We start from the raw sequence: 27648 nt of genomic DNA on the forward strand, positions 1-27648 counted from the left end.
AAAAAAAAAAAAGCCAGATGTGGTGGCGGGCACCCGTGGTCCCAGCTACTGGGGAGGCTGAGGCAGGAGAATTGCTTTGAACCTGGGAGGCGGAGGTTGCAGCGAGCTGAAATAGTGCCACTGCACTCAAGCCTAGGTGACAGAGCGAGAACCTGTCTCAAACAAACAAACAAACTGGTGCCCTACACACCTGTTGGAACGGCTGCTGACGCCCACAACTGACTGCTGGGGGAGGGATCGGACCCCCGGCATCGGAACGTGGTCCACTCGCAGCTTGGCAAGAAAAATTTACTGGCGACAGTTTAGGTCTGAATTTGGCCAGGCACGGTGGCTCATGCCTGTAATTCCAACAGTTTGGGAAGCCAAGGCGGGCAGATCACTTGAGGTCAGGAGTTTGAGACCAGCCTGGCCAACATGGTAAAACCTCATCCCTACTAAAAATACAAAATTAGCCAGGTGTGGTGGCACATGTCTATAATCCCGGCTACCCGGGAGACTGGGGCAAGAGAATCGAGAATCGCTTGAGCCCTGGGGCTGGAGGCAACAGAGTGACACTCTATCTCAAAAACAAAAAAAGAAAAAAAAAAATTGCCCAGAGCTCCTGGGATCAAATGATCGTCCTGCGTCAGCCTCCCGGAGTTCTGGGATTACAGGCATGAGCCAAAACAACCCCTGCAAAAGCACAGGTACAGAGTTTTGCTCAGAGAGGAGGACGCCAAGGGAGTTTAGTGTGTCTTTGGCCAATTTCCGTCCCCCGGCAGGGAAGGCAGGGACCACGTCCTCCTCCGGCCTGGCCGCGTCACCACTCTGCAGTGTTCCTGGAAGTTCCTGGAAGCCGCTGCCCCACGAGCCACCTTGCACAACGTGAGCGTGGCCCACAAGACCAGACCACATGTGCCCCCTCCACCTCCCCACGAGCGGGTCCACAGACTTCCACAGACACCCCAGCTTCACCCGTCGGAGGATGGGGAGTGACGTTTTGTTTCCTGTGGCCACTGTGCCGGGCGGTTGAACACCGCTGGAGGCCGGGGCCTGAGAGGGGTTACCCGGGCTGAGCCAAGGTGCCACAGGGCCCCAGTCCCTCTGGAGGCTCTGCAGGAGGAGCCACCCTGCCACCTCTGCTGCGTGGTGGCTGCCACACTCCTTGGCTTGTGGCTGCATCTCCAAGGGCCGCTCTGCCCCGTCGTCACACGGCCTTCTCCTCCGTGTGGCCCGCCTGCCGGTGCCCTGTGGCCTCCCTCTTGTAAGAAATCATGAGAGGCATTTAGGTCTCACCTGAACAGTCCAGGGCCACCTTCTGCCTCACAGCCCCTAACATCATCACATCTGCAAAGATGCTTTCATATGAGGTGACACCACAGGTGCAGAGGATTGGGACGGGGACATCTTTTTTATTTTTATGTATTTAATTTTTTTGAGACAGAGTCTCACTCTGTCACCCAGGCTGGAGTGCGGTGGTGCGATCTTGGCTCACTGCAGCCTCCGCCAGCCAGGTTCAAGTGATTCTCCCACCTCAGCCTCCCGAGTACTTAGGACTAGAGGCGCCTGCCGCCACACCCAGCTACTTTTTGTATTTTTCATAAAGACGGTTTCAACATGTTGGCCAGGCTGGTCTTGAATTCCTGACCTCGTGATCCACCCTCCTCGGCCTCCCAAAGTGCTGGGATTCCAGGCGTGAGGACCATGCCCGCCTCTGGGATGTGGATGTCTTCTGGGGTCCTTTTCCAGCCTACCACACATGAGACGGGGACACCTGGACACGTGTGGGGGGGATGCTGAGCCCCTGATGCCTGGGGTCTGAGGTTGGGCCCTTGGGGTTCACCAGGCAGAGTCCAGGCCTATGTTCTGGCAGCCCGTGTCCTGGCTGCACCTTTGGCGCCTCGGAGGGTGGACGGGCAGACAAACACGTGGGCTCCCCCGTCTGCTGGCTGAGCATGCTGGTGGGGATGATTTTGTCAGCAGCTGCACCTCAGCTGACCTGCATCGTCCACTCCTCCGGAAATGTCCTGGGGGCCCATGGGGCTTCGTGCAAGGCCAGGGGAGACCGTGGGTGCTGCAGACCTCCACGGGGCCAACGGGCTGGTGTTCCGGGGCCAGCAACTTAGCAGTCGGAGATGTGGAGACCTGGCTGAACCCAGCGGTGGAGGGGGATGGCGGGGAGGGCACAGCTGGAGGGATATTAGAGGGGGCCGCTTTAACGCCCAATTTTGGGGTAATTTGTGAACCAGTGACAGGAGATGGGTATGGCTGCAGAGGGCGAGGGGGGAGGCGGGTGACCCTGGCTGGGGCTGCGGGACAGGATGGGGCGTTGCTGCTGGTGGAGGGAAGGGAGGGCCGGGAGGGGGCTTTGGGGCTGGCTGGAGGCCCTGGAGGGGTGGCTGAGGGGTCAGGGCTTTGTACTGAGTGGCTGGCCCAAGGGAATGAGTGGTGTGGCCAGGTGCCCATTTAGGGGACGGAACTGAGATGCAGAGGCTGTAGGAAGGTGGCAGAGCTGCTGGGGTGGGGCCAGCCTGTCTGTGCATTTGCTGTACGTGAGCCCCCCACCAGGTCTGGGAGCTGGGGGAGGGACCTGGGCTGGACCTGGGGGAGTCACACACAGCCTGTGCCCTCTGGGAGCTTGAGGGTCAGTGAGGGAGCATGTGGGAACAGCACTACAGCCTGGGCATCTGGGAGGGCTTCCTGGTGGTGGTGCCCTAATCTGGACCTTGAGGCACGGATGAGGCAGGACTTCCAGGTTGATCCCAAAGCACATCCACAGTGAGGCCAAGGCTGAGACCCGGGGGTCTTCATGGGGAGTGTGGACCCAGCATTTGGCGAAGGGGTGGGGGCAGGGCCTGGGAGGAGCCACTGGGCACTTGGGCATAGCTCCTGGGGCTGTCCTGGTGCGAAATGAGGAATCATCAAGGGCTCCAAGGCAGGAAGCGATGGCTTCTAGACAGGGTGACCCCCACTCTGGGGTCCCAGGGCAGGCATGGCCCTTCCTCCCAGTCTCTGACTTTCATGAGGCTAGAGCCCCATTCCACCAGCTCTAGTCCCGCCCCTCAGTGGGTAGAAGGCCGTGGCTGCTGGCCCCTGACCCCACTCTCCACCTGGACTCTGCCTACAGTGCTCGTGCCTGGGACGGGCCTGGCTGCCACCCTGAGGACGCTGCCCATGTTCCATGATGAGGAGCACGCCCGAGTCCTCGGCCTCCCTGAGGACACCTTGGTGCTGCCGTGAGTGTGGGTTCCTCCCAGGCCCGGGCAGGGCATGGCTGCTGGGGGGCGCCGATCCCGAGGGTGGACACTGCTGGCCAGGCCCACATGAGCCATTTGCTCACCCCCATCTCCGACATCCCCGCACCTTAGGGGGCTTTAGGACTGACCAGCAGCCGCCCTCCACCAGCGCCTGAGCCTCGAAGAGCTCTGGGAGGAGGGCAGGACCTGCGGGTGCCCCTGTGCCTGGTCCCACCTTCCCCGTTCACCCTCCTTCCACACCCGCAGCCAGGCTGGTTTGGCAAGTGTGATAGGGGTGCCCCTGTCTAGGGACCCTGTATCTCAGGAGCCGGCTGTCCCAGGCAGCCTTGCCCTCAGCAGGGAGGTCCCTCCATTTCTCAGCTCTGGGCCTAGCTTCCTGAACTGATCCGCACACAGCTGGGGTGAACTGGCAGTCGCCCCTCGTGGTGGCTGACCGCCGCAGCCAACGCAGCCCAGCTTCCTCCAAGCGTCCTCTCCTGCCTGGGCGGGGCCCGGTCCCAGCTGCCTCTCCGAGCTAGTGTCGGAAGAGGACTGCTGGCAGCGCCATATCCTGGCGCAAGTCCTCGCCCCTGTGGGGGGCTCCAAGTGGGAGGGGGGCTCCAGATGGGGGGGGCCCTGGTGGGAGGGGGGCTGGGCCCTGTAGCTGGATGCTGCGAACTTGCTGTGTGCAGAGCCCTTGGTGTAGGGGCCCCAGCTCAGCCGGAGGGGACAGAGCGGGTCGGGGGATTTAGAGCAGGAGGAGGTGCAGAGCTGGAGCCCTCCTACTGCTCCCGTCCCGCAGCCCGGCCAGCCCCAACCAGAGGATCCTCTACACCGTGCTGGAGTGCCAGCCCCTCTTCGACTCCAGTGACATGACCATCGCTGAGTGGGTTCGCGTTGCCCAGACCATCGAGGTAGTGGGGCTGGAGAGTGCTGGGTGGGGCTCTGGGGTGTGGGCGGGTCTGTGAGGTGTGGGTGGGGCTGTGGAGTGTGGGCGGGACTAGGGAGTGTGGGTGGGGCTGTGGAGTGTGGGTGGGGATGTGGGGTGTGGGCGGGACTGTGGAGTGTGGGCGGGACTATGAAGTGGGTGGGGCTGTGGCGTGTGGGTGGGGCTGTGGAGTGTGGGCGGGACTATGGAGTGGGCGGGGCTGTGTGGGTGTGGGTGTGGCTGTGTTGTGTGGCTGTTGTGTGGGTGGGGCTTTGTTGTGGGTGGGGCTGTGGAGTGTGGGTGGGGCTGCGGGTATGGGCGGAGCTGGTGGATGGGCAGTGGCCTGCAGAAACACTCTGGGACAGGTGAGAAGCTGCAGGGTCTGAGGTGGAGTCGGCGTGCCCAGCCTGGGATCTGGAAGCATCTGGAAATGGCAGCTTCAGGAAAGGGCAGGGTCCACGTGTCAGAGCTCGGGGCAAGGCTCTGAGGCCCTCTCCCCCATGCAAGCTGTGGATGGGCGTATAGGGCGACTTCCAGGCGAGGACACAGTGGGAACAGCTGTCTTAGCCTGTCGCTGTTAGTACCTGGGGTATGCTGTGCGATGCTACCTTGAGGGCAGACAAGCTCCTGGCACCTGGCTGGTGACCTGCTCACTGCTCTCTGTCTGTCCCCTCCCCAGTTGGGGTCTTGGTGGGTTTAGGACCACAGCACCTCTGGCAGAGTCTTGTGGTTTACAGCGACCTGTCACCCTGCAGGCAGAACCGCCCCCTTCCCCGCAGGCAGAACTGCGCCCCCCATCAGCTTTCCTTCTCCATTCTCTGCCATCATAGGACGCTGCCGTGTTACCTGAGCTGCCTCCACTGGATGGGAGCCTCCTGCCCCTCCAGTCCCAATTCTCACCTGCTTCCCTTACAAACCCCCTGCTCCCCTGAGTGGGAACATCTGGGCTCCCCCTGTCCAGCAGCGGGGTGGGGGGCAGCACCACCCAGGACAGGCTGCTTCATTTGTGGCCGGCAGCCCTCAGAGGCCAGGCCTGACTGCATTTGAGGCCCACCGAGGGTGCCCTGCCATCCTTGCTGCAGGGACCGGCCCTGCCCAGCCTCACAAAGACCCTTCTCAGCGCAGGTGGCCCAGCCTGCCGTCTTTCCCTGAGTGGCCAGCAGAGGGTGCCCCTCCCCTTCTCCACCTCAGCTCCCCTGCAGTTCCCAGGCCTACCATGCTTGGTCTTTTAATAAAGGCCCACCAGGAGGCCCAGGCTAGGTATGGGGCTCTGGGCTCTTGGAACGGTGCCCTGGCAGCCACTGCCTGGGCTAGCCACCCTCCGGGGGGTGGTGCCAAAACATGTCCCTTCGTGGCCAGCCTCACTGCTGCCCTTCAGTGTCCTGGATAACCTGCTGGCTCCTGGCCATGGTGGTGACCTGACCCTGCAGGGGTCCCTGTTCCTACCGTTGTGTCCTTGCCTGACCTGTGCTCTGGGCTGCGAGGCTCATGTACCTCCACAGCCCCCTGCTGCCGTCGAGAGGCGCTCCCACCCTTGGGGAATGCGCAGAGGCCCCTCGGAGGGACCCATTCTTGCATGCTCTGAGGGGATCCCCAATGTGGTGGGTGCACCTGAGTGGCACAGGGGCAGGGAGAGCGTGGAGGTCCCAGGACCCCACGCCAGGGGCTCACCTTCCAGAGAGGGCCTTCCAGACCGGGGTGCCATGGGCGCCTCCCCCAGTCCCCCCTCTGCCTCTGGGCCCTCCCCCGCTGCTGCACCCTCCCCCACACCCGCTCCCTGAGGGGCCGCCTGCCTGAGCTCACCCCTCCTGCAGAGGCACTATGAGCAGTACCACGGCTTTGTGGTCATCCACGGCACGGACACCATGGCCTTCGCCGCCTCGGTGCTGTCTTTCATGCTGGAGAACCTGCAGAAGACCGTCGTCCTCACCGGGGCCCAGGTAACCCCAGGGCCCAGGGCTCCTAGGAATCGGGGCTTCCTGAGGCCACAGGGCAGGTTGGCACTGCGGGACCCTGAGCTTCCTGCTCAGCCCAGCAGCTCCTGAGGTGGCTGCTGCAGGGCTGGTGCTGGGGCTCTCGACTGCTCAGGTCCCATCCAGATGCCAGTGCCACCTGCCCCAGGGGTGGAGTCCTCTCCTGCTGGTGGCCCTGAGAGCTGTGAGGCCCCAGAGCACCCAGAGTCCCTCCCACCTCCACCCTGGGGGCACCAGGCATCCCTTCCTCTCCTCCCGATGCTTCCTCGAAGCTGCTGCCCACCTCGACGTCCGTGCAGCAGGGTGGCCAAACACAGAGCAGTTGTGGCCCTTCTCTCTGCCCTCTTTGGTCCTGCTCTTTTCTCCGCCCACTGTGGTTCCAGGAAATGCCATCCTGGGGCCCCTGGCGCACAATTTCCCCACCCTCACCCTCACCCTGCACAAATCCCACATGCCGTGGCCAGTGGCGTGTTTTGTAAACTGGGTTTGCGGGGACGTGGCAGGGAGGTCTGCTCGGGGCTGACTGGGGTCCCTGCTGCCTGTGTGTGGCAATGGGCACCTGCGTCCTCTGGGATCCTTTCCCACAACTGAGGCCAAGATCTCATGTGGGGAACCGATACCCATGTCACTTTGAGCTTGGTGGCAGCTCCGGAAAGCTCCATGGAGGCCCCCCTAGGAGGTCGGCTGGGTACATCGGGGAGGTGGCTCAGTCACCCCTTTCTGCTTGCCCGGCGCCATCTCCCTCTTCCCTCCAGAGTCTCCTGGGGCCGGCTGCACGCACTTGTTAGCGTCAGAGCAGTGCCTCATGCCCCGGAGCCCAAGAAGGAGGGACAGGGCTTGGGCTGCTTCTCCTCCTCCCAGACCTTCCCCAGCCCCGGGAGAGTGGAATGTCCCCTGGACCTTTCCATGGGGACCAAGGGCACATGGGCCCCAGGAACATTCACATGCTTGTTTTCCTAACCATGATGTTGGCCTGCGTTAGGGAAACTGAGGCTCATAGGCCAGGGGCTCACCCACAGCCACAAACCACGTGAGAGCTGAGCCAGGGAGGACCCAGGACCCAGGACTGCCGTCCCCGGCCAGGACTCTCTCCCTCCAGAGGCCCTGCACTGCCCACTGCCCGGCCACCTCCCCCTGAGGACCTGTGCAGAGACACGCTGCCCCCGCTGAGGCAGTCCTGCCCACCTGTGCCCTCCTGGGATGCACTGCTCAGTCAACCACAGGGCACGGTTGCCCATGCCAGACACAGGCAGCTGTGGGAGGGGCACTCTGCCTGGCATCCCCAGCAGTCCCTCCTCATCCCAGCCCACTCACCCCTCACCCTATCACCCTCCACTCAGCCCACAGTTCTGCCGGGGTAGTGAGGGATCTGTCCCGAGGGCCAGGCAGCCGGGCTGGGTAGCTGGGGTGGGAGGCCTGTGATGCGTTCTCCAGTATGGGGACCTGCTGGCCCTTGCTGACAGCACTGGGCACTTGGACCTGTAGAGGGAGCTGGTGGGTGGGTTGAGGCCCTGGGTGCAGGCTGGCATGGTCCTCAGGGACAGCTGTGGCTGGCGGCCTTGGAGCCAGGCTTACTGCCCGGCTGCGCTGAGCGCCCCGTCCCCAGGACTCCCATCCCCAGGCTGTGCACCGCAGTCCAAGCCTGTCCTCTGCCCCACACCCTGCCCGGGGCTCCTGGGCTTCCTCCCCTGCCTCTCCCCCAGGTGCCCATCCACGCCCTGTGGAGCGACGGCCGTGAGAACCTGCTGGGCGCACTGCTCATGGCCGGCCAGTATGTGATTCCAGAGGTACCCGCCCTGCTGCGTGTGGAGGTGGGGCAGGGGCGGGTTCCGGGGAACAGCCGGGAAACAAAGTCCCCCAGCCCCTCCCCAGACGCCACTGCCGATAGCTGGGTGCCCTGTCTTCTAGGTCTGATATTAGGGATATTTACGTTAGAGATATGTATGTAAGCTTCCATAAAAATAGGCAGCCGGCATGGCTTTGAAGGGCGCCATTTCCCCTCTGCATGCCTTCCGTCTCCGTACAGAGATCTCCCCACCCTGGGTAGGGGGCTTTACCCAAGGCCCTTGAGCAGCTTGACTAGAGCCCGATGCCTGGCAGAGGTCTGGGGGACTCCCATTCGCCATGGGTGGGGGCCTCCAGATTAGCTGTGCCCACTGCACCTTTGGGATGAGGTCCTGGGCTCCCTGAGGAGCAGGGGTGGGGGCAGTGGGCAGGTGGGAAGGGAGGGAAGGACGGTGCCCTGCCTGCCACCCAGCCACTGCACACCCCAGGCCCTGGGGTTCCTAGGCCCCTGCAGGCTCCGGTTGGCCTGGGGCTAGGTGGCAGGGAAGGGAAGGGCCTGAGGCAGGCAGTGACTGCTCCCAGGAGGGTCTCTGCCTGCGGTGGGTGGGGTTACAGTCCCACCTCCCCCTGGGTCTGAGCACCCCGTTGGTGGCAGGGAGGAAGCTGAGGGCGGGGGATGGGGGACAGGCCGGTCGTCTCTGAGCACCGTGGCTCCCACCCTGCAGGTCTGCCTCTTCTTCCAGAATCAGCTGTTTCGGGGCAACCGGACGACCAAGGTGGACGCTCGGAGGTTTGCGGCCTTCTGCTCTCCGAACCTGCCACCTCTGGCCACCGTGGGTGCTGATGTCACAAGTAAGCCCGGAGAGAGCAGGGCCAGGTGCCTGCCCAGGGCCGGTGCCAGGGAAGGGCTGCTGCAGGGAGCTGGTGGCTGCGACTCGGCAGAATTAAAGGGCACCGTGCCTGGCTGGAACTCGGCCTGCCTTGGTTTTGCCCTGGCCTGTGGACAAGCACCCAGCATCTGGTTCTCAGGACCAGCTGTGCGTCTGAGATCGGGCTCCGTGGCAGACTTCCCGTTGCCCCCGGGCCCCTCAGCAGGGCAGGATAGAGGAAAATGCCTGGCTCTACAGGCGAGAAACTGAGGCAGAGAGAGGCAGGCTCCCACAGGGAGGCACCGACGCAGGCCCGGCTCTCACCCGGTGCCTTCTTCCTGCTGCTGGCTCCAGCACCTTCTAGGGAGTGTGAGGCCAGTACCCATCGGCGTGTCTGACGCGTCACAGCGCCGAGTCTCAGGGGCCTGGGCTGGGGCCCACTTGTTCACTGAGGGCCGGGGCAGCCCACAAGGCTTCTTGGAGGAGGTGGCTTGTGAGCTGGTGCTGGCGGGGTACTTGCCCATGCTGGATGAAGGTATGCGGCCCCTCCAGCCCAGGGGGAAGGAGCAGCTGGAGGTGTGGGCGGCTGCGCTGTGGTCCCGGCTCCCCCAAGGCGCCTGACTCACACCTTATCTGGGGCTCAGAGTGGAGTTTCTGCTGGTGGGTGGACCCCACCCACAGGGCACAGAGGCCCATGCTCTGGGTTCCAGGGACTTCGCCAGCACCAATGCCAAGCCCGGGCAACCTGCGAGGCTCAAGTCACACCGGGTCAGGCCCAGGGTGGCGAAGTAGCTCCTGGGCACAGCATGAAGCCTGGACTGGATGGGAGGCTGCCCCGGCCCCAGCCCCCACCCCCCAGAGTGTTTCCCACATGCAGGTGGGTGTGGGAACCTGATGCTAGGCTGCCGGGCTGGTTCCGGCACCTGGTGTTGAGAAAGCCCAGGCCTTGCCCAGGGCGTAGCTGCTGAGGCCCTTGGGGAGAGGCATGGCTTGGCAATGCGCACCCCCACCCTCCCTGAGCCAGCTGGGGCCGCGATGCCAGCCTGGGCCAGGGTGCTGGCTGCCAGCACCCTGTCAAAGGCTTGTCCTGGGCTTTTTACCTATTGCCTGGGAAGTGAGGACTGGGCTGGTCCCGGAGTCACAGGCGGGCTTGGTGCTCCTGGCCGCAGTCTGCTTGGTGCCATGGGGTGGGGGGTATGTGTGGGAGGCTTCAGGAAGCCCTGCTGGCCCTGTCCTTTCCCTGTGTCCCAGGAGACCACACTGTCACCCCCGGCCACACCCTGTACCCTTACCCTTCCGTGCTGAACCCTGGCCCTGGCCCACCCTGCTGGGGCCCTTGGAGCAGAGGAGAGTGGAGAAGGGAGCCTTGCTGTGGGGTCAGGCCAGGCCTGTCACTCCCCAGCTGTGGTCACCCCAGTGCAGAGCCCCAGAGCCCTCCTTGTGCACTGGGAGAAGCCACCTCGCTCCCAGACATGTCCCAGCCGCCCCAGTTGTGCCATCCTTTGGCTCTGGTGCTCAGTTCCCTATGAAACAGGGCCTTGCCCCTCCTGGGGGCGTAGGGGCCGAGCCAGCGGGCCTTGCCTGGCCACAGGGCCACTAGCCCTCTTCTCTGCCCCTAAGCATGGGGCAGTCATTCCCTTGACCTCCAGGAGGCCTGAGTGGCAAGGACGGGGGCTGCAGGGGTGGCCTCCACAGGCTCTCAGGAGGTGAGGACGCAAGCAGGGTGGGCGTGGCCCTCTTTGTCCCGCGTAGCCCCCTCTGCAGCCACAGCGCTTTCCTGACGGCAGCAGGGCCTCTCCTCCCCGCTACGGATGCTCCATCTGCTTGTCCAGCTGAGACGTGTGCCCTTGGTTAAAGGACGTCTTGCTACTTTCGTGTGGGTCTGTGGCTGATGCCATGGCCTCTGGTGGGGTTGGGAGGCTCACAGCTGGGTCCCTGCTCCCCCATCCCCAGCACCCCACATCTCCCCGCTTCAACTCCACCGTGCCAGGAAAGTCCTTTTATCACATGCAAGCTGCTGTGGCAGAAGGGCCAGGGACACCTGGGTGGACATCCACCTGTGGGTCGGGAAGAGCCCTGTGTGGGGGGTCCTGCTGCCCGGGTTCCTATGCCGGCACTGTGCCAGGCTCTCCAGGTGCCCAGGCCCTTCCCCACCCCAGGCTTCGGTTTCTCTGGGCTGGGCTCTCTGACTGCCCTGGGAAGGCTCTGATGCCCCACAGTGCAGTGGGAGTCCTGGTGTCTGGCCCTGCTCAGAGGGAGGTTTCTGTGAGTGTGCACAGGGTCTTAGGGAACGGACCCCGTCCTCCCCGCTGGCCTCTGAGGGGTTGGGGGCTGGTTGGGAGAGCCCTGGGGGTTGAGTGCTGCCAGAGCAGTGGCCTTCAGCTTGAGGACAGGCGGGCCCTCTGGGAGCTCCTCTGCATCGCCGGGTTTGAGGGGCACTGGCCCCATATATCCACCCCTCTCCCCTTTCCTTGGGCCCTGCACCACCTCCAACACCTGCCCTGGGCATGAGGAGGAGGTGATGGGCGCATATTAGGATTTTGGGGTGAATCAGATGGAGGCCTCTCCCCAGAGGTGAGAGGTCCGAAAGACCATACATCTACTCACTCATCCACTCACTCACCCACTCACTCACCCACTCCCTCATCCACTCCCTCATCCACTCACTCACTCCCTCATTCATCAACTCTCTCATCCACTCACTCACTCATTTATCCACTCACTCATCCACTCCCTCATCTACTCACTCACTTCCTCATTCATCCACTCCCTCATCCACTCACTCACTCATCCACTCACTGACTCACTCATCCACACACTCACCCACTCACCCACTCCCTCATCCACTCACTCACCCACTCATTCATCCACTCCCTCATCCACTCCCTCATCCACTCACTCCCTCATCCACTCACTCATCGACTCACTCATCCACACACTCACCCACTCACCCACTCCCTCATCCACTCATTCATCCGCTCCCTCATCCACTCACTCATCGACTCACTCATCCACACACTCACCCACTCACCCACTTATTCATCCACTCATCCACTCACTCCCTCATCCACTCACTCATCAACTCACTCATCCACACACTCACCCACTCACCCACTCCCTCATCCACTCACTCACCTACTCATTCATCCACTTCCTCACCCACTCCTTCATCCACTCCCTCATCCACTCACTTATCCACTCACCGACTCATTCATCCACTCACTTCCTCATCCACTCACTCATCCAGTCACTCAACTCACTCACCCACTCCCTCATCCACTCACTCATCCACACACCCACTCACTCACCCACTCACTCACTTACTCATTCATCCACTCCCTCACCCACTCCCTCATCCACTCACTGACTCATTCACCAACTCACTACCTCATCCACTCACTCATCCACTCACTCACCCACTCACTCATCCACTCCCTCCCTCATCCACTCACTCATGCACTCACCCACTCACCCACTCTTTCATCCACTCACTCACCCACTCCCTCATCCACTCCCTCATCCACTCACTTATCCACTCACCAACTCATTCATCCACCCACTCATACACTCACTCCCTCATCCACTCACTCATCCACTCACTCATTCATCCACTCGCTCAACTCACTCGCCCACTCCCTCATCCACTCCCTCATCCACTCACCGACTCATTCATCCACCCACTCATCCACTCACTCCCTCATCCACTCCCTCACTCATCCACTAGCTCAACTCACTCACCCACTCATCCACTCCCTCATCCACTCATTCATCCACTCACCCACCTACTCACTCACTCACCCACTCATTCACCCACTCATTCACCCACTCCCTCATCCACTCCCTCATCCACTCACCCACTCACCCACTCACCCACTCACTCACCCACTCATTCATCTACTCCCTCATCCACTCATTCATCCACTCCCTCACCCACTCACTCACCCACTCACCCACTCCCTCATCCACTCACCGACTCATTCATCCACTCCCTCATCCACTCACTCACTCACCCACTCCCTCATCCACTCACCGACTCATTCATCCACTCATCCACTTGCTCACCCACTCACTCACCCACTTCCTCATCCACTCCCTCATCCACTCACTGACTCATTCATCCACTCATTCACTCACTCATCCACTCACTCACCCACTCACTCATCCACTCCCTCACCCACTCCCTCATCCACTCATGCACCCACTCACTCATCCACTCACCCACTCCCTCATCCACTCACTCATCCACTCACCCACTCCCTCATCCACTCACTCATCCACTCCCTCACCCACTCCCTCATCCACTCACGCACCCACTCACTCATCCACTCACCCACTCCCTCACCCAGTCACTCATCCACTCCCTCACCCGCTCCCTCACCCATTCCCTCACCCGCTCCCTCACCCGCTCACTCATCCACTCCCTCATCCACTCACTCACCCACTCACTCATTCACTCACTCATCCACTCATTCACTCACTCATCCACTCACCCACTCACGCACCCACTCACTCATCCACTCATTCACTCACTCATTCATCCACTCACTCATTCACTCACTCATCCACTCATCTCCTCACTCATCCACTCCCTCATCCACTCATCCACTCACTCTCCTACTCACTCACCCACTCATTCATCCACTCCCTCATCCACTGACTCATCCACTCATTCATCCACTCATCCACTCACCCACTCATTCATCCACTCAATCATCCACTCCCTCATCCACTCACTCATTCATCTACTCACTCATCCACTCATCCACTCACACACCCACTCACTCATCCACTTATCCACACACTCACTCATCCACTCATTCATCCAGCACTCATCCACTCATTCACTCATTCATCCACTCATCCACTCCCTCATCCACTCATCCACTCATTCATCCACTGACTGGGTGGGCAGTGGGCACAGTGGGGCCTGGTGAGGGGTGGAGGAGTCTGGCTGGCCTGATGATGCTGCCCCACGTGTGTGACCCAGTGCAGTGAGTGCTGGTGGCTCCCCAGCTGGGCCCGCCTGCCCACCTGCCTCTGCAGTGCCCACCTGAAGCCCCATGCAGCCTGCAGGATGCAGCTAGACTTCCAGCTCTGTGGGACCCTCCTGCCCCCTTGCCTAGCCAGCAGAGGTTCCCTGGGCCATCACCCTTGAGGCTGCCTCACACATTACTCGGCCATGGGTCTGTCGCTGGCCAGCAAGCGCTTCCTCCTCGGTCCCTTGCATGCTGTGGAGCCGGGCACAGTGTGGAGTGCGCTAAAGCCTGGGGGGATTTGCCTGTGGGAGAGGAGGCAGGGTGGAGGTAGCACTGAGGTTCCAAGGCTCTCAGGGCTCTGAAAGCAAGGGAGGAGGCAGCTGTGCAGAGGGTCTCCTGCTCGGCTGGCAGGAGAACTGTAGGTGCCACACAGGCCCTCCCTTGTCCCTGCAGTCAACAGGGAGCTGGTGCGGAGAGTTGGCAGGAAGGCCGAGCTGGCAGTGCATGGCAGCATGGAGCAGGACGTGGGGCTGCTGCGCCTCTACCCCGGGATCCCCGCTGCCCTGGTAGGGACCGCCCTGGCCCTCCTGCCCTGTGGCCCTGAGCCCCAGCCCTCTGCAGCTCCATGGCTCCCAGGCTCCCTGGGGCCCTCACCAGCCAGGGCAGACCCACATGGACCTGGGATGTCCGCAGTATGGCCCACTGGCCCAAGGCCCTGTCCCCTGTCCCGTCCCTTGTCCCTATCCCTTGTCCCCTGCCACCCCCATCCCATGTCCCCTGTCTCCTGTGCTCAGTACTTTCCAGCCTTCAGGGAGCGGGCAGGGCGGGTGTGCGGCTCGTAGCTGGACGAACGGGTCCTCCATGCGGGCCTGGTGGCAGCTCCTCCACCAGATTCCAGCTGGCTCGGCCCCCCTGCTGTGCTGGGCAGGGGTGTTAGCTCTGGGGCCTCTGATGGCCTTCTGAGCTCCTCTCCCACCTCTCTGAAATGTTTCCACAGTGTTCTGCCACAGAAGGCCTTCATCCCCACAGATAGGGCAGCCCTTTGGGAGAATGTGGGGGGAGCAGCCCCTCTAGATGGCAGCAGCCATGCATGCCTGCTGGGAGCCCCACTATCCTGGGAGCAGAGTGGGCACTGGCTGCTTCTGGCTTGGGGTCCCTCTCCTTGGGAGGGCACAGGGCAGGCCTCGGTGGTGCCCAGGGCAGAGACCCTCACCATCCAGCCCCGACCGCCCCACAGGTTCGGGCGTTCCTGCAGCCTCCCATGAAGGGCGTGGTCATGGAGACCTTCGGCTCAGGGAACGGACCCAGCAAGCCCGACCTGCTGCAGGAGCTGAGGGTGGCGACTGGGCGCGGCCTGGTCATCGTCAATTGTACCCACTGCCTCCAAGGGACTGTGACCACGGACTATGCCGTGGGCATGGTAGGACCGGGAGAGTGGGGCCTAGTGGGGAAGGGGATGGGAGGGCGGGCTCTGACCCACCCACCACAGGCTTCGGGCCGGGGTGAGTGCCCTTCCTGCCCACACGCCCCCTCCTTGCAGGCCATGGTGGGAGCTGGCGTCGTCTCAGGCTTCGACATGACATCAGAGGCTGCCCTGGCCAAGCTGTCGTATGTGCTGGGCCAGCCTGGGCTGAGCCTGGATGACAGGAAGGAGGTGTGGGCGTCCTCGGGCTGTGGGGTCCTCTTGGTGTGCACACGTGTGTCAGCTGGCTCCTGGGGCATGCCTGGGGTGACGCAGGAAGAGACGGGCTGGTCCAGGGTGTGCTCTATTTGGGAAGGGAGGGATGTGGCCCTGTCTGGGCCCAGGCTCCACCTGTCCTGGCACCTTCTCAGCCTGCGCTGAGACCTGAGGCTTTCCAAACTGTTGCCAGGAAACCACCCCCTGCCTCCACTCTTCCTGGAGTGTAGGGCTCAGACCCAGCTGGCCCCAGACCCTTGGGCTGCCAGCCCCTGGGGCTGGGCAGAGGCCTTTGGAGCCCCTGAGCTGGTAGGGCTGGGGAGTGGGTCTGGCCCTGCGAGGGGACCCGAGGGATGGAACATCAGGCTGAGGGCACCCCCGGCTGTGCCCCAGGAGCCGGGCCCTCCAGGATATTCTGGGCGGCTCATCTGGCCCTCACGGAGCCACTTCGCCTCTGCTCTCTTCCCCAGCTGCTAGCCAAGGACCTTCGTGGGGAGATGACGCCACCCTCGGTAGAGGAGCGCTGGCCCTCACTGCAGGGCACCACGCTGGGCTGTGGGGTCTCCTGGCTCCTCAGTCTGAGTGGTGGCCAGGTAATAGTGCGACATGGGAGCCTGAGTGGCAGGTGGGGGCTGTACGCCCTCTCGGTCCCCCTGGGACGCACCAGGCAGCCATGAACCCCTGTAGCCATCATTCCAGGCCAAACAGCTAGGCACACCTGGGTTCTGGGGCCCAGGAGGAGAGGTTGCAGGGTCCATGGAGTAGCATGCAGGAAGGACTAGGTGGTGGGCAAGCAGCAGGGACCCCGGGGGCCAGGCTTGGCAGGCGCTGCCTTCTGACTGGCAGCACTGCCTTAGTGTGGGGCTGCCTGGGGAGCTGCCTGTCTGGGAGACGGGTGGGGGTCTGGGGCGGGGGGTGCTTGCTCTGGGCTCTTTCAGGCTCTGAGCATCAGGGGTTCCAGGCCCCCACCTGAACCCCGGGATGAGGGCCAGTGTTTGAGCATGTTGTCTGCACAACTGGGGTACCTAGTCCTAGGAAGGGGTGTTTTCAAGGCCTGGGGTCTGAGGGGGGTGGGGCCTCCATGTACCCTACAAATGCCCCCTTGGCTAACTGGGTCAAGCATCCAGGCCTGACATGGGGCCCAGTGGGCCAGACAGCCTTCCTCCCCACTGCCTGGGGTCCTGCCCCAGGCCTCAGTGCCTCAGTTTCTCCCATGCAGGGATGTACCTGTCTTGTGAGCCATTTGCTGCAACTGCTGGGGTGGGTAATGGGCAGATGGAAGGGGCTGGTGTGTGTGGTGTTGGGGTGGCTGCATGGGGCCTGAATGCTCTATGGAGGCAGGCTAGAGGTGGCAGCCCTGTCACCAAGCCATGCTGTGCCCGCTGGGCATGGTGGCACCTGTGGGGCCTCTGCCAGGACCCCAGCCTTCTGGCATTTTGGGGAGCTCCTGGATACCAGGTGCTGGGGGCAGGTGGCTCTTCTGGGAAGGTGCAGCTGTCGGAGCACGGCATTTCTTCCAGGGGAGGGGCCTGGCTCTCCTTATGCTCCCCTCATGCAGGTAACTTACGATTCTGTTCCAACAGCGGTGGGGACAGGTGGGAGAGTCTTGGAGGGTGAGTGGCAGGCCCTGGCCACACACCTGGTGAGGACAGGGCCAGATGGTGGCCTCATGGCCTGGCCTTTGCTCCCAGGGCAGGGGTCCTAGGTGGGCCTGGGTGGGGCGGGGTAGTGAGGCTCAAGCCCAGGCCTTCCGACGCGGCAGCTCAGGTTCCTTCTCACCCACACCCTGGGCTCCTCGGCCCCCTGTATGTTGGCTGGCAGGGGTCACACGGCACCAGGGACCGCCGGTTCTGCCGGATGCCAGAGGGAGGTGTGGGTTCCAGGGTGCCGCCTTCCCCACCCAGGGGGCGGATGCCCTGCGGAGCACCCTGATACCCAGCCTGGTCTGTGCTGCCGCCCAAGCTGGTGACCTGGAGGTGCTGCAGGCGCTGCTGGAGCTGGTGAGCCTCCCCAACCCGGGGCACAGCCCCAGACATGCCTGGCCCGGGAGCTCTGGACCCCTGCAGGCAGGAAGGCCTCTCATCCACCCACTGACCACACTAAGCCCTCGTCTGCCAGACGGGGCAGTGGGGCCGTCCTGCCAGCTGGTGGGGTCTCACTGTGGCTTTGAGGGTGGGCACAGGGGCTGTGCTGGGCCCCATCCTCAGTGGGACCCCCCCCATGGCCTACCTGGCCCTGCCCGGCCCTTGCTCAGGGGTCGTATGTCCTCGTGTCACCCCAGGGCAGTGACCTGAGCCTGGTGGACTTTAATGGCCAAACCCCGCTGCACGCGGCTGCCCGGGGAGGGCGCACAGAGGCCGTCGCCATGCTGCTGCAGGGAGGTGTGGACGTGAACGCCCGGGACACGGACGGCCTCAGCCCGCTGCTGCTGGCTGTTCGGGGCAGGTATTGGGGCCAGGGCCCTCCAAAGCTGGCTCCGGCAGGTGGGCACAGAGAGGCCGAGTTCCTGTGTTCACACAGCCTCCTGGGGCTGGGCTGGGAGAGGCTGAGGACACCTGCTTCCCAAAGGCTGCCCACCCAGCCCAGGGCCCAGTAAGACCCCACCGAGAGTTTTCAGAAAACAACAATGGTATGGATGAAGCCAGGGGGTGCCCAGGTGCTCCCCGAGTCATCCCCGTGCACCTGTGGGTATGGGATGTTGGGGTGGAGGTGGGGCAGAAGGCCCTGGCCCAGTAGCCAGACAGGGTAAGTAAGAAGCAGGCTAGTCGAGGCAGATCTTGGGTGTGACGGGCCACTCGGGGCCTGGGAGACAGGTCCAGCCCGTGCATGTGGGAGTCCCTGGCAGGTGTCTGTTCCCTAAGCCCAGAGCAGGGACAGAGGCAGAGTTCGAGCATGTGCCCTGCGGAGGTGGGGCGGGGCCGGCACTGGTGGGATGGGGTCATTTCCCCCTTCCTACTGATTATTGCCCTGGATACCCAGCAGCCTGGGCCTGGGAAGGCGGAGGGCCTGTCTGCCAGTGTCACTGCCCAGACCCACATGTCTGCTCGGACGGAGACCCCAGCGCTCCTGGAGATTGCCCCTGGGGGTGGGAGGACTTGGCCTGCAGGGCCCTGGGTTCTTTTCGGGGAGGGAGTACTCAGGAGTCCGTGAGAGAAGCGCAGGTGGTGTGACCCTGAGGTGCCCAGTCATGGGTCCCCTCCCCAGCGGTGAGCCCTGGGGTGGGGTGTGGCGCCCTTTGTGAAGGGGAGGACTGGCGTAGAAGGTACTTTCCAGGGCCTGTGAGCATTGAAGGGGTACTCAAAGCAACAGGAGAGAACAGGGTGGTGGACAGGAAGGGGAGGGGCCGTGAAGGTGCTCTCAGCCCCCAGGCTGGGGTGCTCCAGCCTGGAGATCCTGGACGGGGCGTCCTTGAGCGTGGGTGGGTGGTGAGGAGGGGAGCTCACACAGTCCCGGCCCCTCGTCCCCTCCGGACTCACAGGACCAGGCTCACAGCAGCCTCCTCACCGGTCTCCCAGCCTCACTCCCCTGCCAGGCTCCCGGAGGCCGCCTGCCTGGCTCTGTTGTGCCCAAGTGCGGTTCGGGGAGGCTACCGCCTCACACCTCTCCCCAGCCTCCTAACGGGGGTGACGGGGGAATTTGTGGTGCTTGGCAGAGGTGGGGGCGTGGTCCACGGTGATGGCGCAATGCTTAGGTCACCCCAATGGGCTCTGTGGCTTCGGGCCCTTGTGCCTCTGCCCGAGGGCCTTGCTAGAGCCCCGCCCCCGCCCCCACAGACTCCACTGTCCGTGCTCCCTGCCCCCACCCCACCCCAGGGGCAGTCAGCAGGATTGATTGTGTTTGGGGGCGTGATCAGTGTTGGGGTGTGCAGTGGGGCCTGTCAACTCCTGTGAGGCTGTCCTCTAGTTGGGCTCTCCCTTGAGATGGGTGGGGGAGACCAAGCTGGGAGAAGCCAACGCCCTCCCCTGTGGGGCTGGGTACGGGGGTGCTGCAGAGTTGACCCCCCACTCCTTGCAGACCTGAGCCGTCCTAGGGAGGTATTCTGGACAAATGGAGGTGGTGGGACCCCGAGATGATGTCACGTGGGCCGGGGCAGAGAATTAGGGGGATGGGCCCTTGTCTGAGGCTAGGGCTATGGGGTCCTGGGAAGGCAGGTCCCTGTCCCCATGCACAGGACGTGAGCTCTGCTGGCTCCTGGGTGAGGTGCAGCAGGGCTGGGCTGGCCAGAGCAGAAGGTCAGCGCACTCCTTCTTATGCAGGCATCTAGGCATCGTGAGGTTGCTGCGGGCGGCCGGGGCCTCCCTGTCTGCCCAGGAGCTGGAGGGGGCAGGGACAGAGCTATGCAGGTGAGCTCGGCTGGAGCGCCTGTGCCTTCAGAGATGTGGGGACACAGCTCGGGGAAGGAAAGGCAGACCTGCTGGGAGAGACAAGTCAGTCAGGGTGTGGCGGCTTCAGAGGAGGCCCACTGACCGCCGCGTGCACCATCCTGGCTGACTGGAACAGGGGTCTGCCCTGCACCATGGCATGGGGCAGGGGAAGGGGTTGTTTCCAGCTGAGCGAACAGCAAGGGTGTGTGTGTGGGGGGGGAGGGGCGGCCTTGAGGAGGGGTATGGGAATTGGTGGTCCGGTGTGAGAGGGGCTGGGCTATGGGCTGGAGGGTGGCTGGGGCTGCATTTGGGCAGGATGGGGCAGGTGGGGCACAGGGGAGCTGAGGCCCCTTGCAGGTGACAGGTCTCGTGAGCTCTGTTCTCCCCAGTGTGGTTCCTATCCTGGGATAAACTGACCTAGGCCCAGCCCCCACCTGCTGACCTCATGGCACCAGTGGCCAATGTGCCTTCCGAACACATGCTGCCTGAGTGACCACCGAGGCAGGCTCAGGGCTTCTGACGTCATGTTATTGTTGGGGAGACTGAGGCGCAGGAAGGCCCTCGGTGCGGGTGTTGGTTGTGGGGCTGAGTGGAGGTGGGCCAGCGCTGCAGGGATCTCTGTGGCAGCCAGAGGCGCTTCCCCTCCCCCACCTTGTGCCTGGTGACTTGGTGCCGCCTCCTGTGCCCGGCCTGGGCTGCCTGAGGCCAGGATGGCTCCGAGGGACCCAAAGGGAGAGTCAGAGGCAGGCGGGGACCTGGGCCGGGTACAGGTGGGGGCTGGGGTGGGGATGCTTCGAGTGTTGGAGTGTGTCCCTGGAAGTCCGAGTCCCAGGCTTGGATAGTGGGTGCTGGCGGAGGCTCGGTGGCCTGGCTGGGTGGGGAGTGGGTGGGCCAGCAGCCCTGGCTCCTCCTCTGGACAGGCCCACAACCCCTGGGCTTGCCTTTGAAGGGATGTCTGGGGTGACTTGGTCCAGATTTGCACTCTAGGCAGGTCTTGTTGGCTTCATTGACAGATGGGGAAACTGAGGCAGTAGTCAGGTCCTGTGGGAGCTGGGACCAGAACCCTGGTCCAGGACTCTGCTGGAAAGTGGGCCTGGCCAGTCCAAGCTGCTGGGTGGACACAAACCACTCAGCCAGGCCTTCCTAGGGGCCAGTGTGTTTGTAGGGTTTGGCCTCTTGGGGCGAGTTCAGGAGGGGCCAGTGGGACCATCCAGAGGACTCACTGCAGGGCTGCCACTGTTTCCTGGGTTGGAGCAGAGTCCCTAAGGGCCCTTCAGAGGAGGGAGCCAGCCCCTCCCTCGCCAGGCCACTTCCCCCACTGCACACCAGGGGTGGGGCCCTCCCTGTGGGGTCCCACCTGGCCTGCTCCTGGCCTCCCCAGGTGGGGAGTGGGTTCTTCCCAGGAGGGTGGCAGGGTGAGGAGCTGGTGAGAGCCTGGCTTGTCAATCCTGGGTGGCTGGGCCCAGACCCCTGTCCCAGCCAGGAACCCCATGCCATCTGCCAGGGTCCAGGCCCAACTGCCATCCCAGGGTCCCCTGTGTCCCCCTCTCTGAACCACTGGGTTGCTTCAAACGTTTGTTCCTTCATGTGGACCCTGCCCCGGGAAAAACGGTGTTGTGAAACGTGAAACTAGCGTGGGGCCCTCGGCCGGTGGGCGTGCATGTGTGTGTGTATGCATGCTGGTTGTGTGTGTGTGTGTGTGTGCAGGTGCACACTGACCTGTGAGTCACAGTGCCACCCACTGGGTGACACCAGACTCCAGGCTGCCCCATCGCCCCAGGGACTCCTGTCCCAGGACCAGGCCGCTACTAGGTCAGCTGTCTGGGGCTGGCTTTGTAAGAGCGTCCAGGGCACCTGGGGGACAAGCAGGTGGGCAGATGGACAGGTGCCCAGCGGACCCCAACAATTCTTCCTCTGTCCCACCCCCAGGCTGGCATCCAGGACTGACCTCAAAGGCCTGGAAGTGTGGTGGCAGGCAGGGGCTGACCTAGGGCAGCCGGGTTATGACGGGCACAGCGCCCTGCATGTTGTGAGTGCCCCTTCCCCCTGTACCCTCTCCAAAGGCTGCCAACTCCAGGAAGGACACCCAGACAGTTCACCAGCTGCCCCTTTGCTCCATCCCCAAATGCCCGGCCCTCCCCGAGCAGGACCATGGGACACTGTCCCCTTCTCGGAGCCCTGAGCGGTGGGGATGAGGAGAGTACAGGAGCCTCTGGGCCTGTGTGTGTGGGCTGGGAGCAGGGAAGGGAGTCCTGGTGACGGGGATGCTTGGGCCAGCTGCTGGTCAGTGGCCCAAGGCAGCCCCTCCCCACTGCTTCCCATAGGCAGAGGCGGCTGGAAACCTGGCAGTGGTGGCCTTTCTACAGAGTTTGGAGGGTGCAGTTGGTGCCCAGGCCCCAGGCCCAGTAAGTCCCCACCCAGGTGGGGCTGACACCCCACAACCAGCTTCTAGTATGTGTGGCTGGACCCTGGCTCAGGGGCGTATCCAAGGGGGACAGAGCCGGGAGGCTGAGATGGATCCCAGCTAGCCTAGGGGCTGCAGAGACCCTCCTGGGGGTGTCTGGGGCGGAACACGGTTTAGAGGGAGGGCTTCCTGAAGGAGCTGACCAGACCTGAGCACTGAGGGCCCAGCATCCTCTCACCCACCCCTGCGCCCGCGCCCTGCCCCACCGGGCCCCCGAGGCTGGGTGCTTCCACCTGCCTCCCAGGCCAGTTCCCAGCTGACACCCCCATTCCCACTCGGTCACATGGCCCTCCCACAGTCTCACGCTGGGTGTGCTCTGGCTCGGGCAGTGCTGCACAGACTGGGTGCCCGGGCTTGTCTCTCTGCCCTGCCTTCGCGTACTACTTGGGCCTCCACATGTTATAAGGAGCCCTCATGTTTTCAGGAAGTGCTGCCTGGTGTCTAACCTGAAGTCCTCCGGCTGCAGTGTAAGCCATTCCTTCCTCCTGTGACCTGCTGGAAGGTCTCAGGCATGACCCCCTGCTGGGGCTGCTTCCCAGCCTGTTTTCAGGCAAAGCCTGAAGGCCTTTGTTGGGCAGAATGGCAATAAAGTCTCTGGGCATCTCCTCCCCAGGTCCCCAGAGCCTGGTTCTGAGTGGGTCTGTCTGGGTCTGGACTGTGGCTGTGTGTGGAGGCAGGCCCAGGCTCTGTAGGGGTGAGGGGGGCACTTTGCCCATCCTTCCCAAGGCAGCTGTGAGTGTGAACCGGGTGGGGCAGTGCTTACGGAGATGACCTGGCCAGTGGCCAAGCCGGTCTTCCTTTCCCAGCCTCGCCCCTCCCCCTCCTGCCACCCTGCCTTTATTCAGGCTAGCCCTTCCTCCAGACACCCCCTGCCCATCTCCTCACCTCCTGCACCTTCTTTCTGGAGCTTGAAGTCACCTCCTCCAGGCAGCCCTCCAGCCCCTGGACAAGCACGCTGCTCCTGCTTAACTTTAGTCCTCACAGCCCCTCCTAGTTGCTGTCTGGTTTTCTGTCACCCCAGCTTCGCTGCACCTGATCCCCATCTCAGGGCGGGGCCCCACCAAGACTCCAAGCACTGCAGAAGCCCGTGAATGTCAGGGGGGCCCCTTGGGACCTTTCCGGCCCCTGCTCTGCCTGAAGCTCCTGACAGCCTCCACTGTGAGCCAGGCCACTCTGCAAGGGAAGGGGTGACCTGGGCTGGCCTGTTGGCACAGCCTGGGCAGGTGGGTGCGTGTGGCGGTCCCTGCTGCTGCCCAGTGTGGGTGCTGCGGGGCGGCCTCGTGCCTTCTTTCAGCTGGGGCTGAAATTGGGGTTTCGGACCCCTGGCTCCCGCCATGTGTGCATGCACGGGCCTGGGATGGTCAGGGGCTCCCTGCTGCCACCCCCAGCCCCTGACCCCTTCTCGCTGTGTGAGGAGCCTGGGAGCTGCCTCCTGCCAGGCCTCTATCTGCCCAGGGGACGGTTCCTGTCTGTCCCTCTGGCTGGTCCCTGGACTGGAGGCCCAGGAGGGCAAAAGTGAGACCCCAGAGTTGGCCCTTGGCACCCAGGCACACCCCGGGCTCCTCAGCCTGGTTCCCAAGCCTGGCTGGCACTGCCGCCTGCATCCTTGCTGTCCTCACCCCAACACGGGTGTGCCTGGGCCTTGCACAACAAGGTGATGCCATGAGAGCATGGCATGGCGGGGCTGGGGAGGCCCTCGCTCCACACCCTAGTGAGGCCTATGGGGGGCTGCAGGGGGAGGGAGGGTGGTACAGCACCCGAGAGCCAGGAGCCTCTGCTGTCCTGGGATGGCCAGGACCCTTGGAGGGCCTTTTGGGAGGCAGTGGGACAGCTGGACAAAATACCTGGGGCAGGTGGGGAGTGGGGAGACCACCTCCAGCATCCCTGGGCTGAGCCCACCTGACTGGCTCAGTCCCGAGGGCTGGGCAGAGCCTGTCACTCACACCACCCTGCTCAGCGCTGTTCCAGGCCCTGGGAGCCCCAGGTTGTGAAAGCTGCAGGTGGCTCACGGTAGCCCACATGGCAGCACCCTCCCAGAGCAGGTGCCAACCTGCCAGTGTAGACACAGCCGCTGACGCCTGGGGTGAGTGTCCTGTAGTGTGGAAAGGGCCACTCAGCCTGCGTGTCCCGCAGGGAGCGCTTGCCAAACTGGCCTTTCTCCAACTGGGCCACTGACAGAGTTTGGCAGAGAGGCTTGAGGACCACAGGGGCAGGGAGGGGCTGGGCAGATGGGGAGTGCTCCTCACAGGGCTGGAGGAGGAGGCCACGCCTCCATTTTCAGACCCTCTGAAGCCTTGTGGGGTGCAGGGCCCTACCACAGGGAGCCCAGGACTGGCCAGTGTCTCGGGAGGCTATGAAGAGTCATAGGCTTGAGTCTGGGAGCTTCCTTGGGGGCTGTTTTGTGGCCCTTGGGGAGAGGTCAGAGGGTTCCTGGGTAAGGGGACTCCTCTACAATCACCCAGAAGTGGCAGGGGGTGCCGGGCTGCTGTTCAGGGCTCCCTGGGCTCTTCGAGGGGCAGTGACCTGGCCCCGAGGCCTCTGGGTCTCTGGTGTGCAGCGGGAACAGTGGGATAGACAGGCTTGGAGCATGGTGTCCTGCTCCAGGTTGGTGTGTTTTGCCCCCACTGTGCGCCTTGGAGGGCACTGGGTCCCTGCCTCTCCCACTTCATGGCTGAGGAAGCTAAGGCGCAGAGTGGCCCCATCCTGTGCCCAGGGCTCTGTGTTGGCACAGGGCAGAGCGGGGCTGTGAATCAGGGCATCCTCGACTCTTGCTGTGGCATGAGGCCATGGGAGATGCAGGAAGGAGGCACAGCTGGGTGCCCGGTGTGTGCAGGACCCACCTCCCCACAGCGAGGCGGCATTGCTCACACCTGGTAATTTCACGCTGGGGGAGGCCTTGCTTCCTACAGCCCACCTCAAAACACCCGGACCTCAGGGCTATCCCTGGGAGGCATCTCTCCATCATGGCTACTGTCTTTCTAATCAGCCTTTTCTATCCTAAAGTCAGACTCCTAGGCTGAGGACCCTCCAGGGCCGTGCCTCCCCTGCTGGAGGTAACCAGACTTCTCCTGTGTGTGAGGAAGTTCCCCTTCTGGTCACATGCCAGTGTTTCCTGCGGCTGGTGCGGGTGCTTGTCAGCTTCTCCCTCTCCTCTCTCATCAGTGCCCTTGGATGCTGGGCATGGGACCATGTTTGCTGGGCAAGGAGAGCCCACCCAGGTGGCTGTGTGTCAGGAGGAGTCTGCCAGGACTGGACTAGACCAGGGCTTAGAATTAAGAATAGGGGAGGTGGCCGGGCATGCCTGTAATCCCAGCACTTTGGGAGGGAGGCTGAGGGAGGTGGATAGCTTGAGCTCAGGAGTTTGAGAACAGCCACCATGGCGAAACCCTGTCTCTAAAAAATAAATTCAAAAATTAGCCAGGTGTGGTGGTTTTTTTCAGTGGTCCCAGCTACCTGGAGGCTGAGGTGGGAGAATTGCTGGAACCTGGGAGATGGAGGTTGTGGCGAGCCGTGATTGCACCACCGCACTCCAGCCTGGGTGACAGAGGAGAGCCGGGTTCTTCCTACCCCTGCAGCTGTGGAGGGGGAGGAGCTCCCAAGCTCCTGTTCTGGATCTCAAGCCCCTGTGTCTCTACTTCTGCCCCTACCTCCATGCCGCAGCTGCTTGGATGCCACACACAGGCCCTGAGACGCACAGATGCAGCGATGCCAAGGCCTGTTGGAATCCCCAGAAGTCATTCCTGTTGGAATGCCAAGAGCTGTGGAATCCCCAGAAGTCACTGTCCCTCCCTGGACCTCAGTTTCCCCAACTGCAAAATAGAAATAACAAAACCTTTCTGATTCCCTTTCCAGGGCGGCTGCCATAGTTAAGCCACACACAGCACGTGTGGAAGTGTCTAGGGGTCCCTCAGGTCTGGTGGCTGTGTTCTGGTCTGGGGTGGACCTTGGCCTCTGAGCACAGAGGCCGCCGGGCTCCTGGCTGGGCGGCAGTGGGATGGCGTGTCACTGCCCTGCACTGGAATGAATGATCACCGCCCTGCTGCCCAACGCTGCACAGGCACAGCAGTGGCTCCAGACTTGGGGCAAGTGCTTAAGCGGGTCACCTCCCCCTCCTTCTCCGTACTTCCTAGAGCCGGAGCCCTCCCCTCAACTGCTGTGTTCTGCTGAAACAGAGTCCCTGGGAGGCGCCACTGGTCAGGCCGGGACACCTCCAGGTGACTAAGTGGCCAGCTGCGCCAGGGCGTTCGTTCGGGGCTGGGCTGTGTGTCGGGGGAGCGAGGTGCAGGCTCCTGATGCGTGAGGGGGCAGGGCGCCCCTCCCCCCGCGTGGGAAATGAGGAGGCAGGTACCGGGCTCCCCCCACCCCATGGGCTGCTGCGCTGGGGTTCAGGGTCTGAGAAGCAGAAACCTGCTGGACGGTCTCCTCCCTCCCTCCAGTTTCACTTTCTCTCTCTCCCCTCCCACGAAGTTCCCTTTGAAGTGAGAGGGGCCGCGGTGGGTGTGTCCAGCCGCCCCGACACCCAGAGGGGCAGGCCCAGCCCTGGGCTCGCGTCGGGCCTGGGGCCTGGTCCTCACCTGCCCGGGCCTCCCTGGGTCCCGACGCGGCTCAGGTGGAGCCCCGGGCCCTCCGTGCGCCGAGCGCCCCACTCCCAGACCAGACGGTGCGGGCGCTGCCCGGCGGGGACCCCGACCCCGGGAGGCCAGGTGCGCCTAGGCCGGGCGCTGGAGGCGAGGGCGCCGGGCGGGCGGGGCGGCCGCTGAGTCAGGGCCACCCCCGCGCGGGCGCGCGGAGCAGGTCCCGGGCCGTGGAGGATCTGTCGCGGGACCTGCGGGCCCGGAGCCGCCCCGCCCGGAAAAACCGGTCGGGCCAGCGCGGCGCTGGCGCATTCCGGCGCCGGGAAGGGCGGCCGCGCGGCATAAAAAGGCGCCGCTGCGCTGGCGGCTGCCGCTTGGAGCGCAGCCGCCTGCCACGCTGCGCGCGCGGGACGAGAGAACGTCGGGGCCGACGAGGACGCGGCGGGGCTGGACTCTGCGGCCGGGATCCCCTGTTGCGCCTGGCCGGGGCGTCTGAGGCGTCCGGGGCGGCGTCGGGGCCGGGAGGCTGCAGCAGGGCCGGGGGCGCTCGGCCGGCGGGGATCCGGGCACAGGGGCGGGTCCGCGGGCGGTCCCAAGGGCGTCGGGGCTCCTCTCTCCGCAGCTCGGCAAACCGACGGTGTTGCGGACTCGCGCGCCGGGTCCAGTGGTTCTTAACAGTTCAACAGTTCTGTGGCGCAATTGTGAAATGTTTAGGACCACTAGACCCGGCGGGCCCGGCGACGGCGACAGCGACAGCGACGCAGCGTCCCACGCGCGGCCTGGAGTCAGAGTCACAGCCGGGGGCGCGCCGGCGACCAACCC

General features: G+C 63.5%; 1 protein-coding gene across 5 annotated transcripts in view; it reads left to right on the forward strand.

Moving 5' to 3' along the window:
- ASPG (asparaginase) overlaps positions 1-25668 on the forward strand; it is a 29482-nt gene extending 3814 nt beyond the window's left edge. The window contains exons 2-16 of one of the 5 annotated variants that reach the window (XM_010344082.3): positions 3107-3215; positions 4018-4129; positions 5958-6083; positions 7820-7903; positions 8627-8753; positions 14200-14312; positions 14984-15166; positions 15287-15400; positions 15895-16017; positions 17329-17424; positions 17706-17869; positions 19681-19767; positions 21718-21817; positions 22113-22193; positions 22677-25668. In XM_010344082.3, the coding sequence (XP_010342384.2) occupies positions 3107-3215; positions 4018-4129; positions 5958-6083; positions 7820-7903; positions 8627-8753; positions 14200-14312; positions 14984-15166; positions 15287-15400; positions 15895-16017; positions 17329-17424; positions 17706-17869; positions 19681-19767; positions 21718-21817; positions 22113-22193; positions 22677-22697 (1640 nt within the window). In that variant the 3' untranslated portion in view covers positions 22698-25668. Of the gene's footprint in view, positions 1-3106; positions 3216-4017; positions 4130-5957; positions 6084-7819; positions 7904-8626; positions 8754-14199; positions 14313-14983; positions 15167-15286; positions 15401-15894; positions 16018-17328; positions 17425-17705; positions 17870-19680; positions 19768-21717 lie in introns of all 5 variants that reach the window. The other 4 variants (XM_039462960.2, XM_074394374.1, XM_039462963.2 and 1 more) reach the window with 4 other exon arrangements.
- The last annotated feature ends 1980 nt before the right edge of the window (positions 25669-27648 follow it).

Source organism: Saimiri boliviensis, chromosome 2 (assembly GCF_048565385.1).
Source record: "Saimiri boliviensis isolate mSaiBol1 chromosome 2, mSaiBol1.pri, whole genome shotgun sequence".
Lineage (NCBI taxonomy): Eukaryota > Metazoa > Chordata > Mammalia > Primates > Cebidae > Saimiri > Saimiri boliviensis.